The 22293-nt window shown below is 46.1% G+C and overlaps 2 protein-coding genes across 2 annotated transcripts in view; one reads left to right on the top strand and one right to left on the bottom strand.

The window, feature by feature from the left end:
* Positions 1-7472: 7472 nt before the first annotated feature.
* Positions 7473-19547, bottom strand: LOC134336462 (galactosylceramide sulfotransferase-like). The gene is made up of 3 exons (XM_063030714.1): positions 19528-19547; positions 10090-10209; positions 7473-8601 (listed from the first exon to the last, which is right to left on the bottom strand). Exons 1-3 carry the CDS (start codon positions 19545-19547, stop codon positions 7473-7475), a joined length of 1269 nt encoding a protein of 422 aa, XP_062886784.1.
* The window catches only part of gpr142 (G protein-coupled receptor 142), a 35990-nt gene continuing 28922 nt past the window's right edge, over positions 15226-22293 (top strand). Inside the window, exon 1 of the mRNA XM_063030713.1 lies at positions 15226-15508. The gene's annotated coding sequence lies outside the window, so the exon portion shown is untranslated. The remainder of the gene's footprint in view (positions 15509-22293) is intronic.

Below are 22293 nucleotides of genomic sequence, written 5' to 3'. Positions count from 1 at the left end.
TCCTTTGGTGTTGACCCAATTTATTCTACTGGAAAGATGCACAAGAGTTTAGACATTGTACTTTAGCAAAAGCAACACTGGCTTGCTCTTTCTCTGGAACACCTTATCTTGTAATATATTAGCTTTCAACATGCATTATGAGACTAGAAATCCATTTTCAGGCTGGGACCATTCATGCTTATACTAATCCTTCAAAATTTCCATTATTTAATCAGTTATTTAGCCAGGGTTTTCTAATATGTACTTTTTTAAAAAACCTTTCAGACTGGCTTTGTGCTAACTGAAAGTGGGAAAAGCTTTAAGTATTTCCTGGTAGAGCAGGGCATGAACAAGTTATAGAACAGTACAGGCCCTTCAGCCCACAATGTTTACTGACCCTTTAACCTACACTAAGATTAATCTAACCCTTCCCTCCTCCATAGCCCTCGATTTTTCTTTCATCCATGTGCCTATCCAAAAGTCTCATAAATGTTCCTAATATATCTGCCTCAACCACCACCCCTGGCAAAACATTCTACGCACCCACCATCCTCTGTATAAAGAACTGGCCTCTGACATCCCCCCCCCCCATACTTTGCCCCAATCACCTTAAAATTATGACCCCCTCGTATCTGCCATTTCTGCTCTGGGATGAAAGTCTCTGGCTATCCACTCTATCTATGACTCTTAGCATCTTGTATTCCTCTACCGAGTCACCTCTCATCCTCCTTTGCTCCAAAGGGAAAAGCCCCAGCTCCTTCAGTCTCTCCTCATGAGATATGCTCTTTAATCCGGGCAGCATCCTGATAAATTTTCTCTGGAGCTTCCATATTCTTCCTATAATGAGATGACCAGATCCTGAACAAGTGTGGGCTAACTAGAGTTTTATAGAGCTGTAACATTATCTCACAGCTTTTGAGCTCTGTTGCCTGACTAATGAGAGGCGACACATCATACACCTTCTTAATCATCCTATCAACTTGCATGCCAGTTTTGAGGTATTTTGGGCATGGGTTTCTATCATTTTATTCCCTTGCTGTCTTTAATTATATAATCCTTCCCCTAATGTTCCTTGGAGAGCTCTGTAAGTGTCTTAGTTTCAAGCTGCTGAACTTGTCTCGAGTTATTGAATCTAGGTCAAAGCATGATGTTGCACTAAGGGAAGTGGTACACTCCTAGAGGTGAGGATTCTCAACCAGAATGTTTAGCTGGAGTCTCCATCTGCCCTCTGATTTGGGCTTCAGAGATTGCATGGCACCTGATTCGGAGGAAAGCAGGAAGTTCCACCTTGAGTCCCGGCCTGGATCTGTCTCTGACTGAGCATTCTCCAACCTTGGTGCATCTGAGTTGTGTTAGAACATTGAGGCCAGCACCTCTTGGGTGACTGGGCAGACTGTTCCACCAGGTAAAGATGTTCTCTCCCATGCTCCAACAGTGGGAGGGATATGAAGGAAATCAGGTCACTCTGGGGTTAGGGTTGTGCCTGGGAAGTTATTGTCAGTGTAGGCAGGGTATCCCAATCTAAGGTCCACGGACCCCTTGCTCAGTGGTATTGGTACATGGCATAAAAATATATTGGGGACATTAAATTCCTAGGCGTTATTATTTCAGAGAAATATTAGTATTGTTTCTTCATTTTGCATTTGCACAAATTATTATCTTCTGCATTCCAGTTGAACGCCCTAGTTGTGTAGTCACTCATCGATTCTGTTCCAGTTACTATTCTATAGATTTGTTGAGTATGCCCACAAGGAAATGAATCTCAGGGTTGTTAATGGTGACACGTATGCACTTTGAGACTGACATCTACTTTGAACTTTTGAACTTTGAACTTTGAACCCCTGGTGTAGGAGGAGGACAAGGATTGAGACTGATTGTGTTGGTGGAGGAGTTTCAGTGACGATCTGCTAGGAGTCAGTAGTGATCTGGCGAAGAGACTGGCAGAAGGGAAATGTGGGGAGGGGCTGTGATTGGTGGACAGTTCGGTTCAAATTTAAGGGAGCTTAAACTTAAATCAACTGAATCTCAAGGTAGTATACAGTGACATATTGGAATTTATTTAAATCTTACTTCCATCCCACAACCTTGTTAATATATACCTTGATAATATATTTACTTTAAACTTTGAAGGATCAGGATAAATGATCACTTGGAAAGGTGGGGATTAATCAGAGACAGCCAGCATGGCATTGCCAAGAGCGGATCCTGACTAACTGACCAGTCTGACTGAAGTTTTTTGAGGTTAGAGCCTATTGATGAGGGTAGTGCATTACCAACAGTCTCCATGGACTTCAGTAAGATCTTTGACAAGGACCCACATGGGAAACTGGCTCAACAGCATAGGGTTCATGCTATGCAGGGCAGGTAGATTGGATATAGAAATGGTTTGGTATTGAATACAGAGAGTTGTATTTGTGATTGAGTGCCTTTGACTACAGGGATCTGTAGGAGGAAGGATCACTAAGTTTGTAAATAACACAAAGATTGCTGGAGTAGTTGAGAGTGTAGAGTTTAGTCTTACAAGGTGATACCAAATCTCCAGCAAAACACACAAAACACCAAAGGAGCGAAGCATATCAGGCAACGTCTCAAGTGGGGAGTAAGCAGTTGATATTTTGGCCTGAGACCCTTCACTGGAATGGAAGGGGGTAGGACCCAATCTGAGAATAAATGGGAGGGGAATAAGAACAAACTGACAGGAATCCTATTTCTACCAACTATTATTCTGACTTCTGCCCTCTTCCTTTCCAGTCTTGATGAAAGGTCTCAGCTCAAAGTGTCGACTATTTATTCCTCTACATAAATGCCGCCTGACTTGCTGAGTTTCTCCAGCATTTTGTGTGTTACAGATATCAGCATGTTGGTGAAGGGGGCTAAGGAATGGCAGATGGAGTTTAATTGTAATAAATGTAAGCAGATGCACTTTGGGAACACTAATGAGGCTAGGACATAGAGTACTGTTCAAAAGTCTTAGGCATGTATATTTCACCAGGGTGCCTAAGACTTCTGCACAGTACTGTATTAATTTTATGTATTGCACTGGACTGCTGCCACAAAAATAAAAAAAAAACACATTTCATGACTTATGTGAGTGATGGTCAGCCTGATTCTGATATGAGTCTGTACTGTAGACGGGGAGCAGGGAGAAGTGAATCATGGTTGGGAAAAATGGAAGGGAGAGGGGAGGGAGCGTGGAACACCAGAGAGACGTTCTGTAATAAGACCATAAGAAATAGGTGCAGAATTAGGTCATTTGGCCCATTGAGTCTGCTCTGCCATTTCATCATGGCTGATCCAATTTTCCTCAGCCCCAATCTCCAGCTTTCTCCTTGTATCCCTTCATGCCCTGACTAATCAAGGCTCGATCATCCTCTGCCTTAAATTTTCATAAACACTTGGCCTCCACAGCCGCCTGTGGCAAAGAATTCCACAGATTCACCGCTCTCTGGCTAAAGAAATTTCTCCTCATCTCCACTCTAAAAAGCACCCCTCTATTATGAGGCTATGTCCTCCTGTCTTAGACTCTCCCCCATAGGAAACATCATCTCCACATCCACTCTATCAAGGCCTTTCAGCATTCGATAGGTTTCAATGAGGTCACCCCTCACTCTTCTGAATTCTAGTGAGTACAGGTCCAAAGCCGTCAGACACACTTCATATGACAAGACATTCAATTCTGGAATCATTTTTGTGAACCTCCTTTGAACCCTCTCCAATTTTAGCACATCCTTTCAAAACTGCTTACAATACTCCACCTCAGGCCTCACTAGTGTTTTTTAAAGTCTCAACATTTCATCCTTGCTTTTCTATTCTAGTCCTCTTGAAACAAATACTAACATTGCAATTGCCTTCCTCATCATGGACTCAGCCTGCAAATTAACCTTTAGAGAATCTTGCACAAGGACTCCCAAGTCCCTCTGTACCTCAGTCTTTTTTTGTGTTTTCTCTCCATTTAGAAAATAGGCAACCCTTTCATTTCTTCTTGCAAAGTGCATGACACACTGCCATTTTGCTACCCATTCTCCTAATCTGTCTAAATCCTTCTGTAGCCTCCCTATTTCCTCAAAACCACCTGCCCCTCCAGCTATCTTCATATCATCTGCAAACTTGGCCTTTCTTCTGCCTCTTTCCCTTCTTGAAGAGTGGAATGACACTTGCAATTTTCCAGTCTTCTGGAACCATTCCAGAATCTAGTAATCCTTGAAAGGTCATTACTAATGCCACCAAAAGCTCTTCAGCCACCTCTTTTAGGACCCTGGAGTGCAGACCATCTGGTCCAGGTGACTTATCTAACTTCAGACCTTTCATTTTCCCAAGAACCTTCTCTCTGGTAATGGCAACTTCACACACTTCATGACCCCTGACACCTGGAACTTCCACCATACTGCAAGTAGCTTCCACTGTGAAGACTGCTGCAAAATACTTATTCAGTTCATCCCCCATTACTAACTCTCCAACACTGTTTTCCAGCAGTCTGATATCCACTCTTGCCTCCCTTTTTCACTTCATGTATCTGAAGAAACTTTTGGTATCCTCTTTAATATTATTGGCTAGCTTACATTTGTATTCCATCTTTACCTTCTTAATGATTTTTTTAGTTGCATTCTTTCGGTTTTTAAAAGCTTTCCAATCCTCTAATTTCCCACTAATTTTATATGCCCTCTCTTTGGCTTTTATGTTGACTCAGACGTCTCTTGTTAGCCACGATTGTGTCATCTTTCCTTTAGAATACTTCTTCCTCTTGGGGATGTACATATCCTGTGCCTTCCAAATTGCTTCCAGAAATTCCAGCCATTGTTGCTCTGCCATCATCTCTACCAATGTTCTTTTCCAATCAATTCTGGCCAATTCCTCTCTCACGCCTCTGTAAATCCCTTTACTCCACTGTAATGAACTATAAGCCAATTTTTGGAATCAAATGGTCTTGCCTGGTGTCTCAGGGCTGGATGTATCTGCACTGCACCCTCACTAAACTACTCCCTACCCTGGCACTCCTTCTCTGCCACCTGGCCCACATCCCTCCCACAGCGCTGCACCCTCACCATTCCCAACGTCCTTTGCTCCCGCCAAATTTATAAACTCACTTTCTGCTCCATGTTGCCAAATACAGTACTATACAAAAATCTAGCTATAGATATGTACCTAAGACTTTTGCATAGTATTGTATGTCCTTAGGCATTTTGAGGAATGGAGTTACCTCAATGTACATATTGAAATTGCAACACAGATAGGTAAGAAGGTGAATGGGATGCTGATGTTCATTAATTGAGGCAAAGAGCAGAATTAGATCATTCGGCCTATCCAGTATGCTGTGCTATTCCATCATGGCCGATTTATTATCTCCCTCAACCTCATTCTCCCATGGCCTTCTCTCCATAACCTTTGACCCCCCCCCCTTATTCAGCAAGAACTAATCAACCTCCCCTTTAAAAATGCCCAGTGATCTGGCCTCCTCAGTACCTGTGGCAATGAATTAAACCATTTTATTATCCCCTGGCTAAAGAAAGCCATCCTCATCTCTGTTCTAGAGGGAAGTCCTTGTATTCTGAGGCTGTGCTGGGAGGTGATATTTCAACTTTATAAAACATATAGAGAAAATCTGCAGATGTCGAGTCCTGATTTAGTGTCTCGGCCCGAAACAGCGACTGTTCACTCTTTTCCATAGATGCTGCCCGGCCAGCTGAGTTTCTCCAGCATCTTGTATGTGTTCCTTTATCGAACGTTGGGCAGGTCTCTGCTGGAGTACTGCGTGCATTTACTGTCACCACACCGTGGGAAGGATGTGACGGCGCTGGAGGGGGTGTGGAGAAGATTCACCAGGCTGTGGCCTGGGATGGAGCAGTTCAGTCACATTGAACTGACGCACACAAAATACTGTAGGAGCCGGCAAGTCAAAGTCAGTTAGAGGAGCAGTACCTCTTATTCCATCTGTCTAGCCTCCAACCTGATGGTATGAACATTGATTTCTCTAGCTTCTGGTAATTATTCCTTGCCCCTCCTCTCTTTTCCAATTCCCTATTCTGGTTATCCTCTCACCCCTTCTCTTCTACTCACTGCCCATCGCCTCCCTCTGGTGCCCCTCCTCCTTCCTTTTCGTCCATACTGCACTCTCCTCTCCTATAAGATTCCTTCTTCAGTCCTCTACATCCTCCACCTATCCCCTCCCAGTCTCTTACCTCACCCAGCCTCACACCTCCTCCTTCACCTGGTCTCACCCGTTACCTGCCAGCTTGTAAACTTCCCCCTCCCCCCACCTTCTTATTCTGGCTTCTTTCCCCTTCCTCTCCAGTCCTGATGGAGTATCTTGGCCCTACACATCAACTGTATTTTTCCTCTCCATAGATGCTGCCTGACCTGCTGAGTTCCTCCAGCATTTTGTGTGCATTGCTCAAGATGCCCAGTGGCTCGTGTTTATGAAATCCATGACTTTACTTTCTTTTAACACCTTCACCATAAAAATCCTGCAGGAATGAAAATGCAATGCATGACTCTTTAACCATTCCACACAGAATTGTTCAATTCATTAGCTTAAAGAGAAAAAAAATTTTATCCTGCTGAAGTGAGTCATGTATTTGTTCCTAACGACATAGGGGATAACATGCAAACCAAATAAACTGCTTGCTCACCAGAAAAAAAGATTATTTAAACTGTTTTCCTTTAGCCCAAAGGCTTTTTCTCATTAGGTTATGCTGTTCCTAAATCAATTTGCTTCTAAATGGGTTCAGTCGTTCCAAAGTTAAAAAAATGTGAATGTTTGCAGTCATTTATTCTATCATAGATCAAAACAATGAGTTGCTGTCCTGAACACTTCTGAAAAGCTGATCAATTCTTTCTGAGTATCAGCTGCTGTGTCCCACTGGTGGATACACCTGGAGCAAATCCTGAGGATTCGCACTGTGAATCGAGACAAAATCTTTGTAGTGTAGTCTAATGACTAATTGCTGAGGCAAAGTTATCAATTATTGCTGCCCCCCCCCCGATATTCAGTGTAACAGAGAGCCTCATGGTAGCCTAGCGGTTAGTGCAACGCTTCATGGCGCCGGCTGTAAAATCGATCGGGGTTCAATTCCCACTGCTGTCTGTAAGGAGTTTGTACGTTCTCCCTGTGACCACACGGGTTTCCTCCCACAGTCCAAACACGCATGAGTTAGGGTCAGTAAGTTGAAGACATCAAATTTTGGCGCCAGAACTCGCCAGGACATCCTTGGACTGTGTTGATCGTTGACGCAAACGACACATTTCACTGTATGTTGTGATGTTTCGATCAAGGTAACATCTCCTCAAAATAAGACAAGCTCCATTTAAGATAAAATAACTGAGTTTAATATGCTTTGTTAGGTGAAAGTATCTCCTCCTTGGCCAGGAGGGGACCCAGCACTAGAAATAGTGATCAGTTTTACCTCTTTGAAAAAGAGAGTGAGTCAACTAAATTAGTCATTGGAGTATAAACTGAAACAATATAGTCTTCATAAAGTGAGGAATCCCACCCATTCCTACAATCCCAGGATCCCACGCAGGGCGGACCAGGCCTTGACCCGCCACAGGCTGGCACCCATCCTGGACAGGTACTGCATCTCAGGAGTCAGCATGGCAACGCAGAGGTCGCGGTGGGCCTCCTCAATGTCGGGCCGGAGGTTGTAACCCAGGATGTTGCCCCTGCCTCCAGCCGGTTGCCAAGGCTTGAGCGAGGCCTCTCTCACCAGCCCGGCCCTCACTGGCCCCCTCCCTTCCAGGCAGGCCTTGGCCATCTTGCTGTTGGCCCAGCGCAGCTGCGCGACCTCCCACGCCATGCGCCTGCGACCGAATGCCTCCACCTTGCGCCAGAAGGTGCGGTTGAAGTGAGCGTAGAGGAGGGAGTCCAGCTCATTCCAGGACAGGGCCAGTCCCTCCAGGGCAGGGTCCAGGGGAGGCCTGTCATCGGGATCGCGCGCGTTGAGGCGGAAGTAGACCACATCGTCCAGCTCCCAGCACAGGAGCTCCTTCAACAGCACCATGGACTCGTCGAAGTACTCGGTCAACATCACGAGCGGGAAGCGGTCCTCCAGAGCCCGGAAAATGCCGGGAAGGGCCGAGTGGTTGGGATCCATGTCCTTGTTGTAGCCCAGGTCGAAGAACTGGAGGTTGCGCAGGTAGTGGGCGTTGTAGGCATTGGGCCTGTAGTAGGTCCAAGGGTGGTGGAGGAAGGTGGCCATCTTATTGGGCCCTGGGATGACCCAGGTGAGGGGGACACTGGGGCCAAAGTAACGGAAGCTGGACTCAAAGAGGCGGGCGGGGTGGCGTAGGATGGTGAAGTAGGCACGCTCGGGGGGCTGGAGGCGGCTAACCTCACCCGGCTCGAAGCGCATGTGGCTGGCTACCAGGTTGAAGCAGGAGTCTGGGGTGAAGCCAGCCACAGCGCGGCGGGAGAAGGGGTTCGGGTAGGCGAAGTCATGGCGCCCGCCGGCCGGCAGGGCCACGCTCAGGCCCCGGCGCTCGGCGAAGCGCAGCAGGACGTTGAGGATGGTGCTGCTTCCCGTCTTGTGGGTCTTGAGGAAGAGGAGGTCCCAGCGAGGGGAGCAGGCAGCAGGGGTCCCGGAGTGGGAGGGAGGCCCGGGGTGGGCACATTGAAGTGGGGAGGCTGAGCTGTGGAAGAGGGGGCGATGCAGGAGGGCATGCAGAGAGTGGGGAGTGTGGGGAGAAGAGGAAGAGAGAGGAAAGCGAAGGGGAGAGAGAGGGACAGAGGGGAGAGAGACATGAACAATGGCGAGGAGACAAGAGGAGGAGAGAAAAGTAGAAGGCAAGGAAGGGGAAGGGAAAGAGAGAAAGAGAGAGGGGCAAGGGGAGAGGAGGAGAAAGAGCAGACAGAGAGAGAGAGGGATAGGGGATGGTGATAGTGTGGCAGAGAGAGGGGAGTAGGGGAAAAGGGCAGCAGGAAGACAGAAAGGGGGAAGGTGATAGACGGGTGAGGAGAGTGGGAGGGTGGGGAACAGAGTAAGTGTGAAGATGGGGAGTTGGGAGAAGGAGAAGGGCAGGGAGAGGGGTGGAAGAGTGGGGTTGCGGGGGAGAGGGGAAAGAGGGAGGGAGGGAGAGAGAGAGAAGGGGAGCAGAGGGGAAAGAGAAACCATTAGCAGGGAATGGGCATCTCCATTTCTCTGTAACACAATCATCCCCTCTCTGTCTCTGTAACCCCCTCGGCACCTACACCCCCTCCCTGTCTCTATAACTCCCTTGGTACCTACAACCCCTCTGGCCATACACCCCCTCCGTCTCCATAACACCCTCAGCACCCACACCCCCTCCCTTTCTCTGTTACCCCATCAGAGCCTACACCACCTCCCTATCTCTATAATCCCCTCAGCACCTACACCCCTCCTTGTCTCTATAACTCCTTAGCACCTACTCCACCTCCCTGTCTCTGTTACTCCCTCACAACCTACAACCCCTCACTGTCTCTATAACCCCCTCGGCACCTACACCCCCTCCCTGTCTCTATAACTCCCTTGGCACCTACACCACCTCCCTGTCTCTGTTACCCCCTCAGAACCTATACCCTCTCCCTACCTCTGTAGCCCCCTCAGCATCTACACCCCTTCCCTGTCTCTATAGCCCCCTTTTCACCTACACCCCTTCCTGTCTCTATAACCCCCTCAGCACCTATACCCCCCTGTCTGTATAACATCGTCCGGCCCCTACTCCCCTCACTGTCTCTGTAACACCTTCCGGCTCCTACACCTGTCATTGTCTCTGTAAAGCGCTCCGATCACTGCAGCCTTCCCTGTCTCTGTAACCCTCTCAGCGCCCACACCCCTCTCTGTGTCTGTAACCGCCTCCAGCCCCTACACCCCTCCCTGTCTCTCTAACCCTCTCTGACCTTAAATCGCCTCTCTGTCTCTGACTCCAACAACCCTCCACGTTCCTGTAACTCACTCTGGCGCCAACAGCCCTCACTGTATAACTCGCTTCAGTCCCTACACTTCTCCCTTTATCTGTAAACCCTCTGGCGCCTCCCTTTTATAAACCCCTCCCAGCTCCTACAGCCCTCCCCATCTCTGTAATCCCCTTCTGCCCCTACACTCTTCCCTGTCTCCGTAACCCCCTCTGGCCCTTAACACCCCCCCCCCATACACTCACTGGTCATTGTACATTGTGTACAGGACGATGAACAAGAACATCGCGATTACAAGCATTAGGAACCCCCGATACATTTGCTTCCAGCTCCGTACGAAATTTTCCTGGAACTTCATCCTCTCCCTAGAAAGGAAGCACACGGATGACTTTGAAAAAACGCTTTAGGAAACCTGCCCTAACATTCTGTGGTCCTGTCCGGATATTGGGAATTTTCAGGCGGAGGGCAGGGGGAGATTTTGAGTGAGCCGGATCACGGGGAGGGATTTCAGGAAGAGATGTTTCAGAGGAAGGAATTTCATGAAGAAAGTGGATCAGACAGAACGAATTTGGGAAGAATCAGATTGGAGTGTGGATATTCTCGAATTAGACAGAAGGAGTTTAGGAAGTGCTGGATCGCAGGGATGGATTTTGAGAGGTTTTGGAGTGGAGGGAGAAATTTCACTAGGAAAGGGATCGGAGTTGGAGATTTTGGGAGGAGCTGACTGGCATTAAGGAACTCTGGGAAGAATGTGGATCAAAAGGGGGGCGAATTATGGATGAATCCTATTGCAGAGTTAGATTTGGGGTCGGAATTGAATGAGAGGGAAGGAATTTAGAAGGAGTTACACTGGAAGGACGAATTTGGGAGACGCTACCGTTCAGCAATATCAAGGAGAACTCAGAAAACCTGCCTGGACCTTAGTCTGAGGTGCTCTGGATTTTGGGAAGCGGCAAGCCATGTAGGAAAGGGAAGAGGTCCCACCTGGATTGTTCTGGGCCCAGAAATCAGCCAGAGCAGGGAATTGTGGGTAGGGTGGGCTATTGGGGTCGGAGGTCATTGCAGAGATCGAGGGAGGTGTAGGGACAGAATGCTTTTGCAGAAACAGGGAGGTTGTTAAAGAGCTGGTGAGGGGTATAGGTGTCAGAGATTTTTAAAGAGAAGGGGAGGGGTATAGGAGTCAGAGGTTGTTAAAGAGAAAGGGAGTGGTATAGGTTTCAGAGTCAGGAAGGGGTGTTGGGTTGGAGGGGGTTACAGAGACTGGGATGGGTATAGGGGTTGGAGGGGGTTACAGAGACAGGGAGGGGTATAGGGATTGGAGGGGGTTACAGAGACAGGGAGGGGTGTCAGGTTGGAGGGGGTTATAGAGACAAAAAGGGTGTTGGTTTGGAGGGGGTTACAGAGACAGGGAGGGGTGTTGGGTTGGAGGGGGTTATAGAGACAGGGAAGGATGTCAGATTGGAGAGGGTTACAGTGATGGGGAGGGGTGTTGAGTTAGAGGGGGTTACAGAGACAGGGAGGGGTGTTGGGTTGGAGGGGGTTACAGAGACAGGGAGGGGTGTTGGAATGGACGGGGTTACAGAGATGGGGAGGGGTGTCAGGTTGGAGGGGGTCACAGAGACGGAGGGGTGTCAGATTGGAGGGGGTTATAGAGACAGGGAGGGGTGTTGGATTGGAGGGGGTTACAGAGACAGGGAGGGGTGTTGGATTGGAGGGGGTTATAGAGACAGGGAGGGGTGTTGGATTGAAGGGGGTTACAGAGACAGGGAGGGGTGTAGGATTGGAGGGGGTTACAAAGACAGGGAGGAGTGTTGGGTTGGAGGGGGTTATAGAGACAGGGAAGGATGTCAGATTGGAGAGGGTTACAGTGACGGGGAGGGGTGTCAGGTTGGAGGTGGTTACAGTGATGTGTGGGTTAGGAGCAGGAGGGGTTACAGAGAAAGAAGTGTGTCAGGGCAAGAGGGGTTAAAGAGACGGGGAAGGGTGTACAGATTAGTGGGAGTTGTAGAAAATAAGGAGGGTTTTAGGGCATTAGGGGTTTGCCAGTGTGTTAACAAGATAGTAGGCCAGTGAACCCCAGTACATTGCAGTCAGTACTGGAACTGAATCTCTGGTACTTTAAAGCAACTAAAGACCCTAGTCACAGGGAGTATTGGATCTGGGACCCTGCTTGTCACAGGACAAAAGCCAAGTCAAGGACAAGGCAAACATTACCTCAAAGTTTCGAAGTCACGTTGACTGTCATGCACAACATTGTGTGTAATGAAAAGCATCCCTCTCCACCATTGAGAGCACCTTCATGAACACACATCAAACATCTGAGATCCCTGCCATGTTTTCGAAGTTACCACCAGGCAGGAGATACAGAAGCCTGAAGTCCCTCTCCAGCAGGTTCAGGAGCAGCTGCTTATCTTCAACCGGCAGATCCCTCATCACTGGAGATCAGCGACACTACGACCATTTTCACAACAATGGACTGCTTTTTTGTTCAAATTGTGCTCTTTCTTGTGCTTAATTTCTATGTTTTTTGTCAGTGCCCTCTGCCTGTGATGCTGCTACAAGGTAGTATTTTATTATTGCACATTTATTTACATGTGCGAATAAGAATAAACTTGACTTTGACTTTGGTGTTTTCAGGTTTCGTCGACTAAATCAGGGGGAACCAACCAAACTGACCTGAACTCAGAACACGAGAAAATTCTGCAGATGCTGGAAATCCAAAGCAACACAGACAAAATGCTGGAGCAACTCAGCAAATCAGGCAGCATCTGTGGAAAAGAGTCGACGTTAAGGGCCGAGGCCCTTCTTCGGGACTGAGAAGGAAGGAGAGAAATGCCAAAGGGTCGGGGGGGCAAGAATAGAGAGGCTTGCTGGAAAGAGATGGCTGAAGCCAGGTGGGGGTGGGAAGGTCAAAGGCTAGAGGTTAAAGAATCTGATAGGAGAGGAGAGTGGACAAAGGGAGAAAGGGAAGGAGGAGGGGACCAGAGCTAAGTAATAGGCAAGTGAGAAGGTGAATTTTGTTCACCAGAAGGAGAAATTGATATTCATACCATCTTGTTGGGGAGTGCCCAGATGGAATCTAAGGTGTTGGTCCTCCACCTTGAGGGTGGCCTCATCTTGACAGAAGATGAGGCCGTGGATTGACACGTCGGAATGGGAATGGGAATTAAAATGTTTGGCCATCGGGAAGTCCTGCTTGTGGCGGATGGTGTGGAGGTGCTCGATGAAGCCGTCCCCTAATTTCCGACGGGTCTTACCAGTATAGGGGAGGCCGCATGGGGAGCACCGGACGCAATAGACGACCCCAGCAGATTCGCAGGCGAAGCGTTGCCTCACCTGGAAGGACTGTTTGGGGCCCTGAATGGCGGTGAGGGAGGAGTTGAACGGTCAGCTGTAGCACTTTGGCCATTTGCAGGGAAAAGTACCAGGAGGGAGATTAGTGGGGAGGAACGAATGGACAAGGGAATCGTGGAAAGCAGATGGGGGGAGGAGGAGGTAAAGATATGTTTGGTGGTAGGATCCCATTGGAGATGGCGGAAGTTGCAGAGGAGCAAGTGTTGGATGCGGAAGCTGATGGGGTGGTAGATAAGGACAAGATGAATTCTATCTCTATTCCAATGGCAGGAAGGTGGGGTGAGTGCTGAACTCAAGACGTTTATTTGCTTGCCTTATCGTAAAATGTACTGAAACTTTAACATTCCATTACAAATGTTAAATGACTTTTAAAATTGTGTTTGAAGCCACAGTTAGACATTAACAAATTCTATAACCCTGTGTATTAACCTTGTATGTGAATTGCAACCCCTGACAACCCTGATTTAACCCTAACTTAATCATGGGACAATTTACAACAACCAATTAACCTACTAACCTGTACGTCTTTGGAAAGTGGGAGGAAACTGGAGCACCCACAGAAAACTCAGCATTTCACAGGGAGGACGTGCAGTTGAAGTCGGAATTGAACTCGGAACACTGAACTTTAATAGGGTCGCGCTAATCACTACAGTACCGCGTGGCCTTAAATTCATGAAATTTAAACGTTTCCAATTAATGTTTCCGTCTTTGTTTTGTGTCAATAAAAGACTGTGCATTTTCATTCCTATTTTGTTCTTTGTGATAAATTCTGCGGGTGATCAGATGTTGAGACTGATAAAGACATCATGGCTACTGGGTGCCAGTGATCCTGTGGAACTAGAACCTGATAGTTATCCTCAGAGACAGTTTCACCTTTATGGGCATCTTCCTTCAACACCAGCAGCAAACGCTATAACATTTTGCACCGATGGAAGCAAATCCATCCAGAGTGGCATTATACGCAGAACCAGAGTGGGTTGTCACTTTCTTGGAAAACTGCAATCACACATAGACTCAGTAGCCACTTTATTAGGTACTCCTGTATACCCGCTCATTAATGCGAACACCTAATCAGCTAATCTTATGTCAGAATCTAAATGCATAAAAGCAGGCAGGCATGGTCAGTTGTCATTCAGACCAAACATCAGAATGGGGAGGAAACGTGATCTAAGTGACTTTACCATGGAATGATTGTCGGTGCCAGATGGGGTGGTTTGAGTATCTCAGAAACTGCTGATCTCCTGGGATTTTCATTCTCTAGAGTTTACAGAGAATGACGCAAAGTGCGAAAAAGCATCCAGTGAGCAGTAGTTAAAGCATTGTTAGTAAGAGCGGTCAGAGGAGAATGGCCAGACTGCTTCACGCTGACAGGAAGGTGACAGTAACTCAAATAACCATGAGTTACAACAGTGGTGTGCTGAAGAACATCTCTGAATGCCCAACACATTGAACCGTGAAGTGGTAGCAGCAGAAGACCACGACTATACACCCTGTGGACACTTCATTGGGTACAAGAGGTATCTAATAAAGTGGCCTCTGAGTGTAACATGAAACCATGATTCTAGAAGTGTATAAAGCATGTATGGCGTTGCGATTTAAATATCAATTACACATTGTAGGTTATTGCCTCAGTACATTTACGTAATTTAAATTTCAAATGTGCAGATATAATGCTAAATGAGATTTCACTTCTCATAAATTTGACGGACGGTTGTAGCACTAATGCAAAGTAGTATCAAGATATTATTGTTTCATAATGGGCAGAGATGACTGACTTCTCTGATTTATGAAGTTTCAGTGTGCTTCATGTTTGCTGATTCTTGCTCAGGGGCTAAACCAACAAGTACGCACTTTGCTTGATTGACTTGTCCCTTGGCGACAGTGCGTATGCTGCAGATTGCTTTTAGCCTCGTTTATGGTATGGTGTTGGACTCTCACCTTCCTCCCCATCATTTTAACATTTAATTGCGTGCATCTTTGTACCCTCCCTCTTCTCTTTATGATCATTTACAGATCAGAGATGAAAGCAGCAGAGAGAGAGAGAGGCTGGCTGATTTAATTCATTGTCTCTCAGATCAGTTGTGTTTCGCACACTCGTGCATCCAAAGCTCAGGTGCTGACTGCAGCCAGGGCTGAATGAAGGCTTGCACTTGCCCCAGAAGACAGGATCCCTTCAAATTTTTATTTCCTCTCGGGGATCAGAGCTGCGATGTATCACTTGCTAAAAAATTGCTGCGGTGAAGCTGGTATTCAAGGAAAAAAACGTGCCTTACCAAACTGACAAAGGATTTCAGCTGGCAAACGATGGGGGTAAGTGGTTTCCAAATCTTTTGAAGCTAGGATTTCTGCTCAGTATGTCTCTAATGCGGTGGCTTAGGTGCAAGACAACAAAGAACACAGGTTTCACAAAAAAAAGCATGAAAGGTTATGTGGTAGAAAAAACATTCATTTTAAATGTTAAACAAGACTTAAGTGTTTTTTTTAAACAGGAGAAACTCTGAAGATGCTGGAAATCCAAAGCAACACACACACAAAATGCTGGAGGAACTCAGCAGGTCAGGCAGCACCTATGGTAATGAATAAGCAGTCAGGATTCCTCATCAGGACTAATTAACTACATTAAAACAATTAGCCATTTTTGCTTTAACGTAGTTAATCAGTCCTGAAGAAGGGTCTCAGCTTGAAACGTCAACTGTTTATTCATTTTCATAGATGCTGCCTGACCTGCTGAGTTCTTCCAGCATTTAAATGTTTTTTTTGTTTCTCGTCTATCTTCAGTGAAATGCAACGTTTCTTTGAGAATCTGGATTCTGTGCTTTCTTTAAAATTCCAAACCAGTGATTGGCTTCCAATTCTTCAAAAAGCCATTCACAGGTCAGAAACTACACCTGTTGTATACGAGGGCAGTGCATAATATATCGGGCAGCTGGAATGGGAAACAACACAACGCAGGATATCTTGTCTGAACATTGCAATATAAAGGCGAAGAGCAGAGGATGGACTGAGCTAGAAATTCAAACCCATAAAGAAGGCTGGGGAGCTGTTTCCCACGGCACATAGAATTTCCATATGCTCGGTGGATTGCACACTTTCTTAACCCTTTCCTGACCTTCTGCAGTCCCGTGTTTTCCCCTTTCTCTGTGCTGTATTCAAGTCAAAGTTCAACATACACTCAGTGGCCATCTACACCTGTACACCTGCTCATCCATGCAAATATCTAATCAGCCGATCATGTGGCAGCAACTCAACGCATAAAAGCATGCAGACAAGGTCAAGAGGTTCAGCTGTTGTTCAGACCAAACATCAGAATGGGGAAGAAATGTGATCTACGTGACTTTGACCGTGGATTGTTTACTGGTGCCAGATAGGGTGTTCTGAGTATCTCAGGAACTGCTGATGTCCTGGGACTTTCACAGTCGGTAGAGTTTACAGAGAATGGTGCAAGGGACAAGAAGGGGCCACAGAGTGCACTGCCAGTTTATTACAATGATGTTAAGAAATTGAGATCACAATAAGTTTATCTTCACCCCTTTGTAATGATTTTCACTTTCACTATTTCGTCAGTGTCTCAATCTCACCACATTCTCCATACCTCAGTCTTCCAGAAGTTACCCTTTCACTGCACGCTCCCAGATCTTTCTCACTCACTGTGTTCCTGTCGTTTTACTCTCACTGTATTAGGGACGGCATGTAACGTAGCGGTTAGCGCACTCGCTTTACAGCTCCAGCGATCATTCCCGCCGCTGCCTGTAAGGAGTCTCTATGTTCTCCCCGTGACCGCGTAGGTTTCTGCTGTGTGCTCGGGTTTCTTCCCACATTCTCAAGATGGACAGGTTAGGGTTAATGAGCACTAGGCGTGCTGTTTTGTCGCTGAAGGCTGCCCCCAGCACATCCCCGAACAATGGTCATTGATGCAGATGGTGCATTTCACTGTACTGTGTGTTTCGACATGTGTCTGTGAGAAACAAAGCGGATCTTATTTAAGGTGGTCTTGCTGAGGAAAGGTGAATAGGATAGGCTTGTGATAGGCTGCCTCCAGCACAATCTCACTGATTTGATTTGACCAAATGACGTATTTCACTGTACATTTTGATGTACACGTGACAAATAAAGCAAATCTAATCTATTCTATCTTCCCCGCCTGTTTCATTTTGTATTTCCCAGTGCCTTATCCTCAACATATTCTGCAAATGTTTCCTCTGGGTACCCCAGAAGTTTCACTCTGTAATTCCCCAGATCTTTTTCCCTCACAATATTCTCCCAATTTCACTCTGTATTCCCCAGATGTTTTACCCTCAGAATAGTCTCCAGATTTCACTCTGTATTCACCAGATGTTTACACTTATAATATTCCCCAAATGTTGCACTCTGTATTCTCCAGATGTTTACCCTCATAATCTTCTCCAGATGTTTCGCTGTTTTTCCCATATGTTTTACCCTCACAATATTCTGAGATGTTTCACTCTGGTATTCCCCAGATGTTTTACCCTCAGAATATTCTCCAGATATTGCACTCTGTATTCTCCAGATGTTTACCCTCATAATATTCTCCAGATGTTTCACTCTGTTTTTCCCAGATGTTTTACCCTCACACTATTCTGAAATGTTTCCTCAGTTTTTGCCAGTTGTTCACTCCCACCATATTACTCAGCCGTTTCACTTTCATTCCTTGTGACATGAAACATAAATTTGGGAGAGGATTTACCCTTGAGCCAGAACTTTAAAAATTCACCCTTATTTGTTTGACATTATTAACACGTGGATTCAGCATCCTTGACTTGAGACAGGGAGAGCAGCAGAGACTGCTGTTGAGGTTCTCCCATTGCCTGATAGCCAGGGTAACCTTGCGCCAACCTTGACTGCTGCCCCAAGTTGTGGAGGTGAAGATCTGATGGGCTGAAAGGACCGTTACAGGGGTTCTGTTCACTACAATTCCCCCACCCTGACCCCAAAGCTGGGCAGAGATTTGCAAAGCCTGCGCTTGGGAATGCATTATGTCCGTAGTGCATGCACACACAAAACGCTGGAGGAACTCAGCAAGTCAAGCAGCATCTATGGAGAGGTACAAACAGTCGACATTTTGGGCCGAGACCCTGCATTAGGACAGGTGTGTGCTGATACTGATAGTGTATTTTAGCCAACAATCCATCTGCATACATAAGGTACTACATTATCACAGAAATGTGATCAGATTGATAAGGCTTGAAATAGGATTTCACCTTTGCATTTCAAGACTCCTCCCCAACAATTCCCCCAATTTCCGTTAATTACTAAAGATACTGTTGGAAAAGTTTGTGCTTGCAGGGAGAGGGATGGAGGGATATGGTCCAGGTGCTGATCAATGGGACTAGGCAGATTAATAGCTCAGCATGGACTAGTTGGACTGTGTCTGTGGTGGTAGTGTTCTATGTCTCTGACACTATTTCTCATTGGCTTTGAGAAAATGGTAATGATTGGAATGACACACACAAAATGCTGGAGGAACTCAGCAGGCCAGGTAGCATCTATGGAAAAAGTACAGTTGAAGTTACGGGCTCAAACTCTTCAGCAGGACCAGATCAGAGTAGGTATCCTTGGAAGAGATCTTGCAGAGTAGTCGATGTTTCAGGCCAAAATCCTTTGGCAGGATGAAAAGTCAACTGTACTTTTTTTTCCACAGATGCTGCCTGGCCTGCTGAGTTCCTCCAACATTTTGTGTGCGTTGCTTGGATTTCCAGCACCTGCAGATTTTCTCTTGCTTGTGATTGGAATGACTGTTGTTTTAGTAAAGATACAGCCACAATGTGCATTACATTATGTTACACAAAATGTTGGAGGAACTCAGCAGGTCAGGCAGCATCTAGGGAGAGGAATAAAGAGTGGACATTTCAGGCCAAGACCCTTGTGATGTGGATTAAAAACTAAACAGTCGACATGAGTCCTGATGAAGTGTCAAAATGTTGGCTCTTTATTCTTCTCCATAGATGCTGCCTGACCTACTCAGTTCCTCCAGTATTTTGTGTGTGTTACTCTGGATTTCCAGCACCTGCAGAATCTCTTGTGTTTACAGTTTGTGTGTCATCGGTGTCTCTGATGATTCAAACCCTCCTTGCGAGCTGGAGAACAGCACTCCTTAAGACCTAGAACACTCCCCCCTGTGAGTGGTTGGGCTGCCTCCACACATCTGTAGAGCTGTGATCTTTTCCAGGGGGATGGGTGTGTGTCCAGGGATTCTCTCCTCTGACCATCTTAACCCCTCACCCATCACTCCATTTACTCTGTCCCACCCGGTGAGGTAGGGTTCAGGTTGATTAGAGACCACAATATATTGTATTTCTATCGCCCCTTACCTTTTATTGTGATTGTTCATGTTAGTCGATATTAAGACCTTACAGACCAACACATTTGGTATGTCAACAAAACCACTCAAAAACTTCTATAGGTATTCCGTGGAGAGCATTCTGACAGGCGGCATCTCTGTATGATATTGGGGCGGCGGGGTGGGGGGGGGGTGGTGGTACTGCACAGGACCGAAAGAAGCTGCAGAGGGTCATGAATTTAGTTGGCTCCATCTTGAGTACTAGCCTACAAAGCAGCCAGGACATCTTCAAGGAGCGGTGTCTCAGAAAGGCAGCGTGCATTATTAAGGACGCCCAATACCCAGGGCATGCCCTTTTCTCATGTTATCATCAGGCACACACTCAGTGATTCAGGAACAGCTTCTTCCCCTCTGCCATCCAATTCCTAAATGGACATTAAACCCATGAACACCACCTCACTTTCTTAATAAATATTATTTCTGTTTTTGCATGATTTTTAATCTACTGAATATACATATACAGCAATTGATTTACTTATTTATTTATTTTTACTTGGATTTCTTCTATATTATGTATCGCATTGGACTGCTGCTGCAAAGTTAACAAATTTCACAACACACGCAGAATCAAGATAATGAACTTGATTCTGATTTTGATTAATAAAGTAGATTTATTAAATTGATTTAATAAGATAGATTTTATTTTATTTAAAAATATAAATAATGATTTCTCCTTGGAAATGGAATGTTCCCCCATTTTGATTGCTGCCCATTGGCTGCCCTACCTTCAGCAGCTGCGGCAGTGATTGGTGGAATGGCCTGGTTGTTTCAGCCAATCCAGGTTCAATCCTCACCTCCAGTGCTGCCTGTTTGGAGCTGTCATGTCCTCCCTGTGACCACATAGGTTTCCTTCGGGCACTCCAGTTTCTCCCACATCCCAAAGATGTGTGTGAATGACCATTATCAATAGCCTTTGGGTGACAGAATCTGCGGGGGGGGGGTGATGGGAACATTTGATAATAACATGTGATTAGTGCAGTGCTGATATAAATCAGGTGCCTGACTATTTTTGATGGGCTGACAGGCCTTTCCTATACTGTATGATTACATGACTCTATATAGAGGCTCTAACCTGTGAAAATACCTCCTCAAACTTCTCAAAATGCTCAGCAGGTTCAGGCAGCGTCTATGGATGTATCTCTTTTCTCGCTGTTGTCATAGGGAGTGAGGTACAGGAGCCTTAGGCCCCACATCACCGGTTTAGTGTTACGTTTTCTAACTCCAAACAACAGGGAGCCCAGAGATGAACGTGTGGAATTCATTATTCACAGTAGTGAGGCAACGCTTGTGATGCGGTAACGTTATGATGTGTGCCATTCACATACTTTTACATATAACCAATAATGAATTATTTAAACAAACAGAGAATGCTTAATCAAACAATATATTTACAATATTACTCAAATATTACTGAAATACTAAAGACGCAACATTCAGGAACAGTTATTACCCCTCAACCATCAGGCTCCTGAACCAGCACGGATAACTTCATTCACCTCAACTCTGAACTGATTCCACAACTCATGCACTCACTCTCAAGAACTCCGCAACTCATGTTCTCAGTATTATTTATTTACATTTTTTTTCTATTTGCATATTTTCTTTTGCACATTGGTCGTTCTTCAGTTTTTATGTGTAGCTTTTCATAGATTCTTTTCTATTTTTTAGATTATGAGAACACTCAGTCCTCATTTATTGTCATTGAGAAATGCATGCATGCATTAAGAAATGATACAATGTTCCTCCAGAGTGATATCACAGAACAACAGGACAAACCAAAGACTAACACTGACAGAACCACATAATTATAACATATAGTTACAGCAGTGCAAAGCAATACCATAATTTGATAAAGAACAGACCATGGACACAGTAAAAAGAAGTCTCAAAGTCCTGAGTCGAGAGTCCCCGATAGCAGGCGGCAAAGGGAGAAACTCCCTGCCATGAACCTCCAGGCACTGACAACTGCTGATGCATTGGAAGCACCCGACAACAGCCGACACTGAGTCCGTCCGAAAACTTAGAGCCTCCGACCAGCCCCTCCGATACAGCCTCCCGAGCGCCATCCTCTGCCGAGCGCCTTCGACCTCGTCCCAGCCGCCGAAACAAGCAAAGCCGAGGATTCGGGGCCTTCTGCTCCGGAGATTCCGGACCACACATTAGCAGCGGCAGCGAAGCGGGCATTTCAGAAGTTTCTCCAGATGTTCCTCCGTACTCCCACGTCTTTCTCCATCAAATCAGAATTGTGCACGGCACCCTACTTGACAAATAACAGACATCACCACCGAAGTGGTTGCGCGCACTGCGTCGCGCTGCCATCTTCTCCTCCTCCTCCTCTTTCAGATATCTGTTTGCTTCCCTGTGAATGCCTGCAACAAAATGAAACTTAGGGTAGTATATTATTTTGATAATAAATTTACTTTAAACTTTGAAATGAACAGTTGACGTCTGAAGTTGAGACCCTTCATCAGGAATGGAAAGAAAAAGTGGGGAAGCCAGAATCAAAGGGTGGGGTAGGGAGAGAAGTACGAGACGGTGGGTGAAGGGTCTCAGTCTGAAACGTCGACTGTTTATTCCCCTCCATAAATGCTGCCTACTTGCTGAGTTCCTCCGGCATTGTGTGTGTGTGTGTGTGTGTGTGTGTGTGTGTGTGTGTGTGTGTGTGTGTGTGTGTGTGTGTGTGTGTGTGTGTGTGTGTGTGTGTGTGTGTGTGTGTGTGTGTGTGTGTGTGTGTGTG

The sequence above is a fragment of the Mobula hypostoma genome, chromosome 22 (genome assembly GCF_963921235.1).
Source record: "Mobula hypostoma chromosome 22, sMobHyp1.1, whole genome shotgun sequence".
Taxonomy (NCBI): domain Eukaryota; kingdom Metazoa; phylum Chordata; class Chondrichthyes; order Myliobatiformes; family Myliobatidae; genus Mobula; species Mobula hypostoma.
This window is presented reverse-complemented; position numbering and strand designations above follow the sequence as displayed.

What these genes read in the sequence shown, in the direction of transcription:
- LOC134336462 (XM_063030714.1), bottom strand. Translation starts at nt 19,547, where the DNA reads ATGAACAATCACAATAAAAG. An exon ending in ATGAACAATCACAATAAAAG is followed by an intron (nt 10,210 to 19,527) that starts GTAAGGGGCGAT and finishes CTTCCTTTCTAG; the next exon opens with GGAGAGGATGAAGTTCCAGG. An exon ending in TACACAATGTACAATGACCA is followed by an intron (nt 8,602 to 10,089) that starts GTGAGTGTATGG and finishes CCTCTTCCACAG; the next exon opens with CTCAGCCTCCCCACTTCAAT.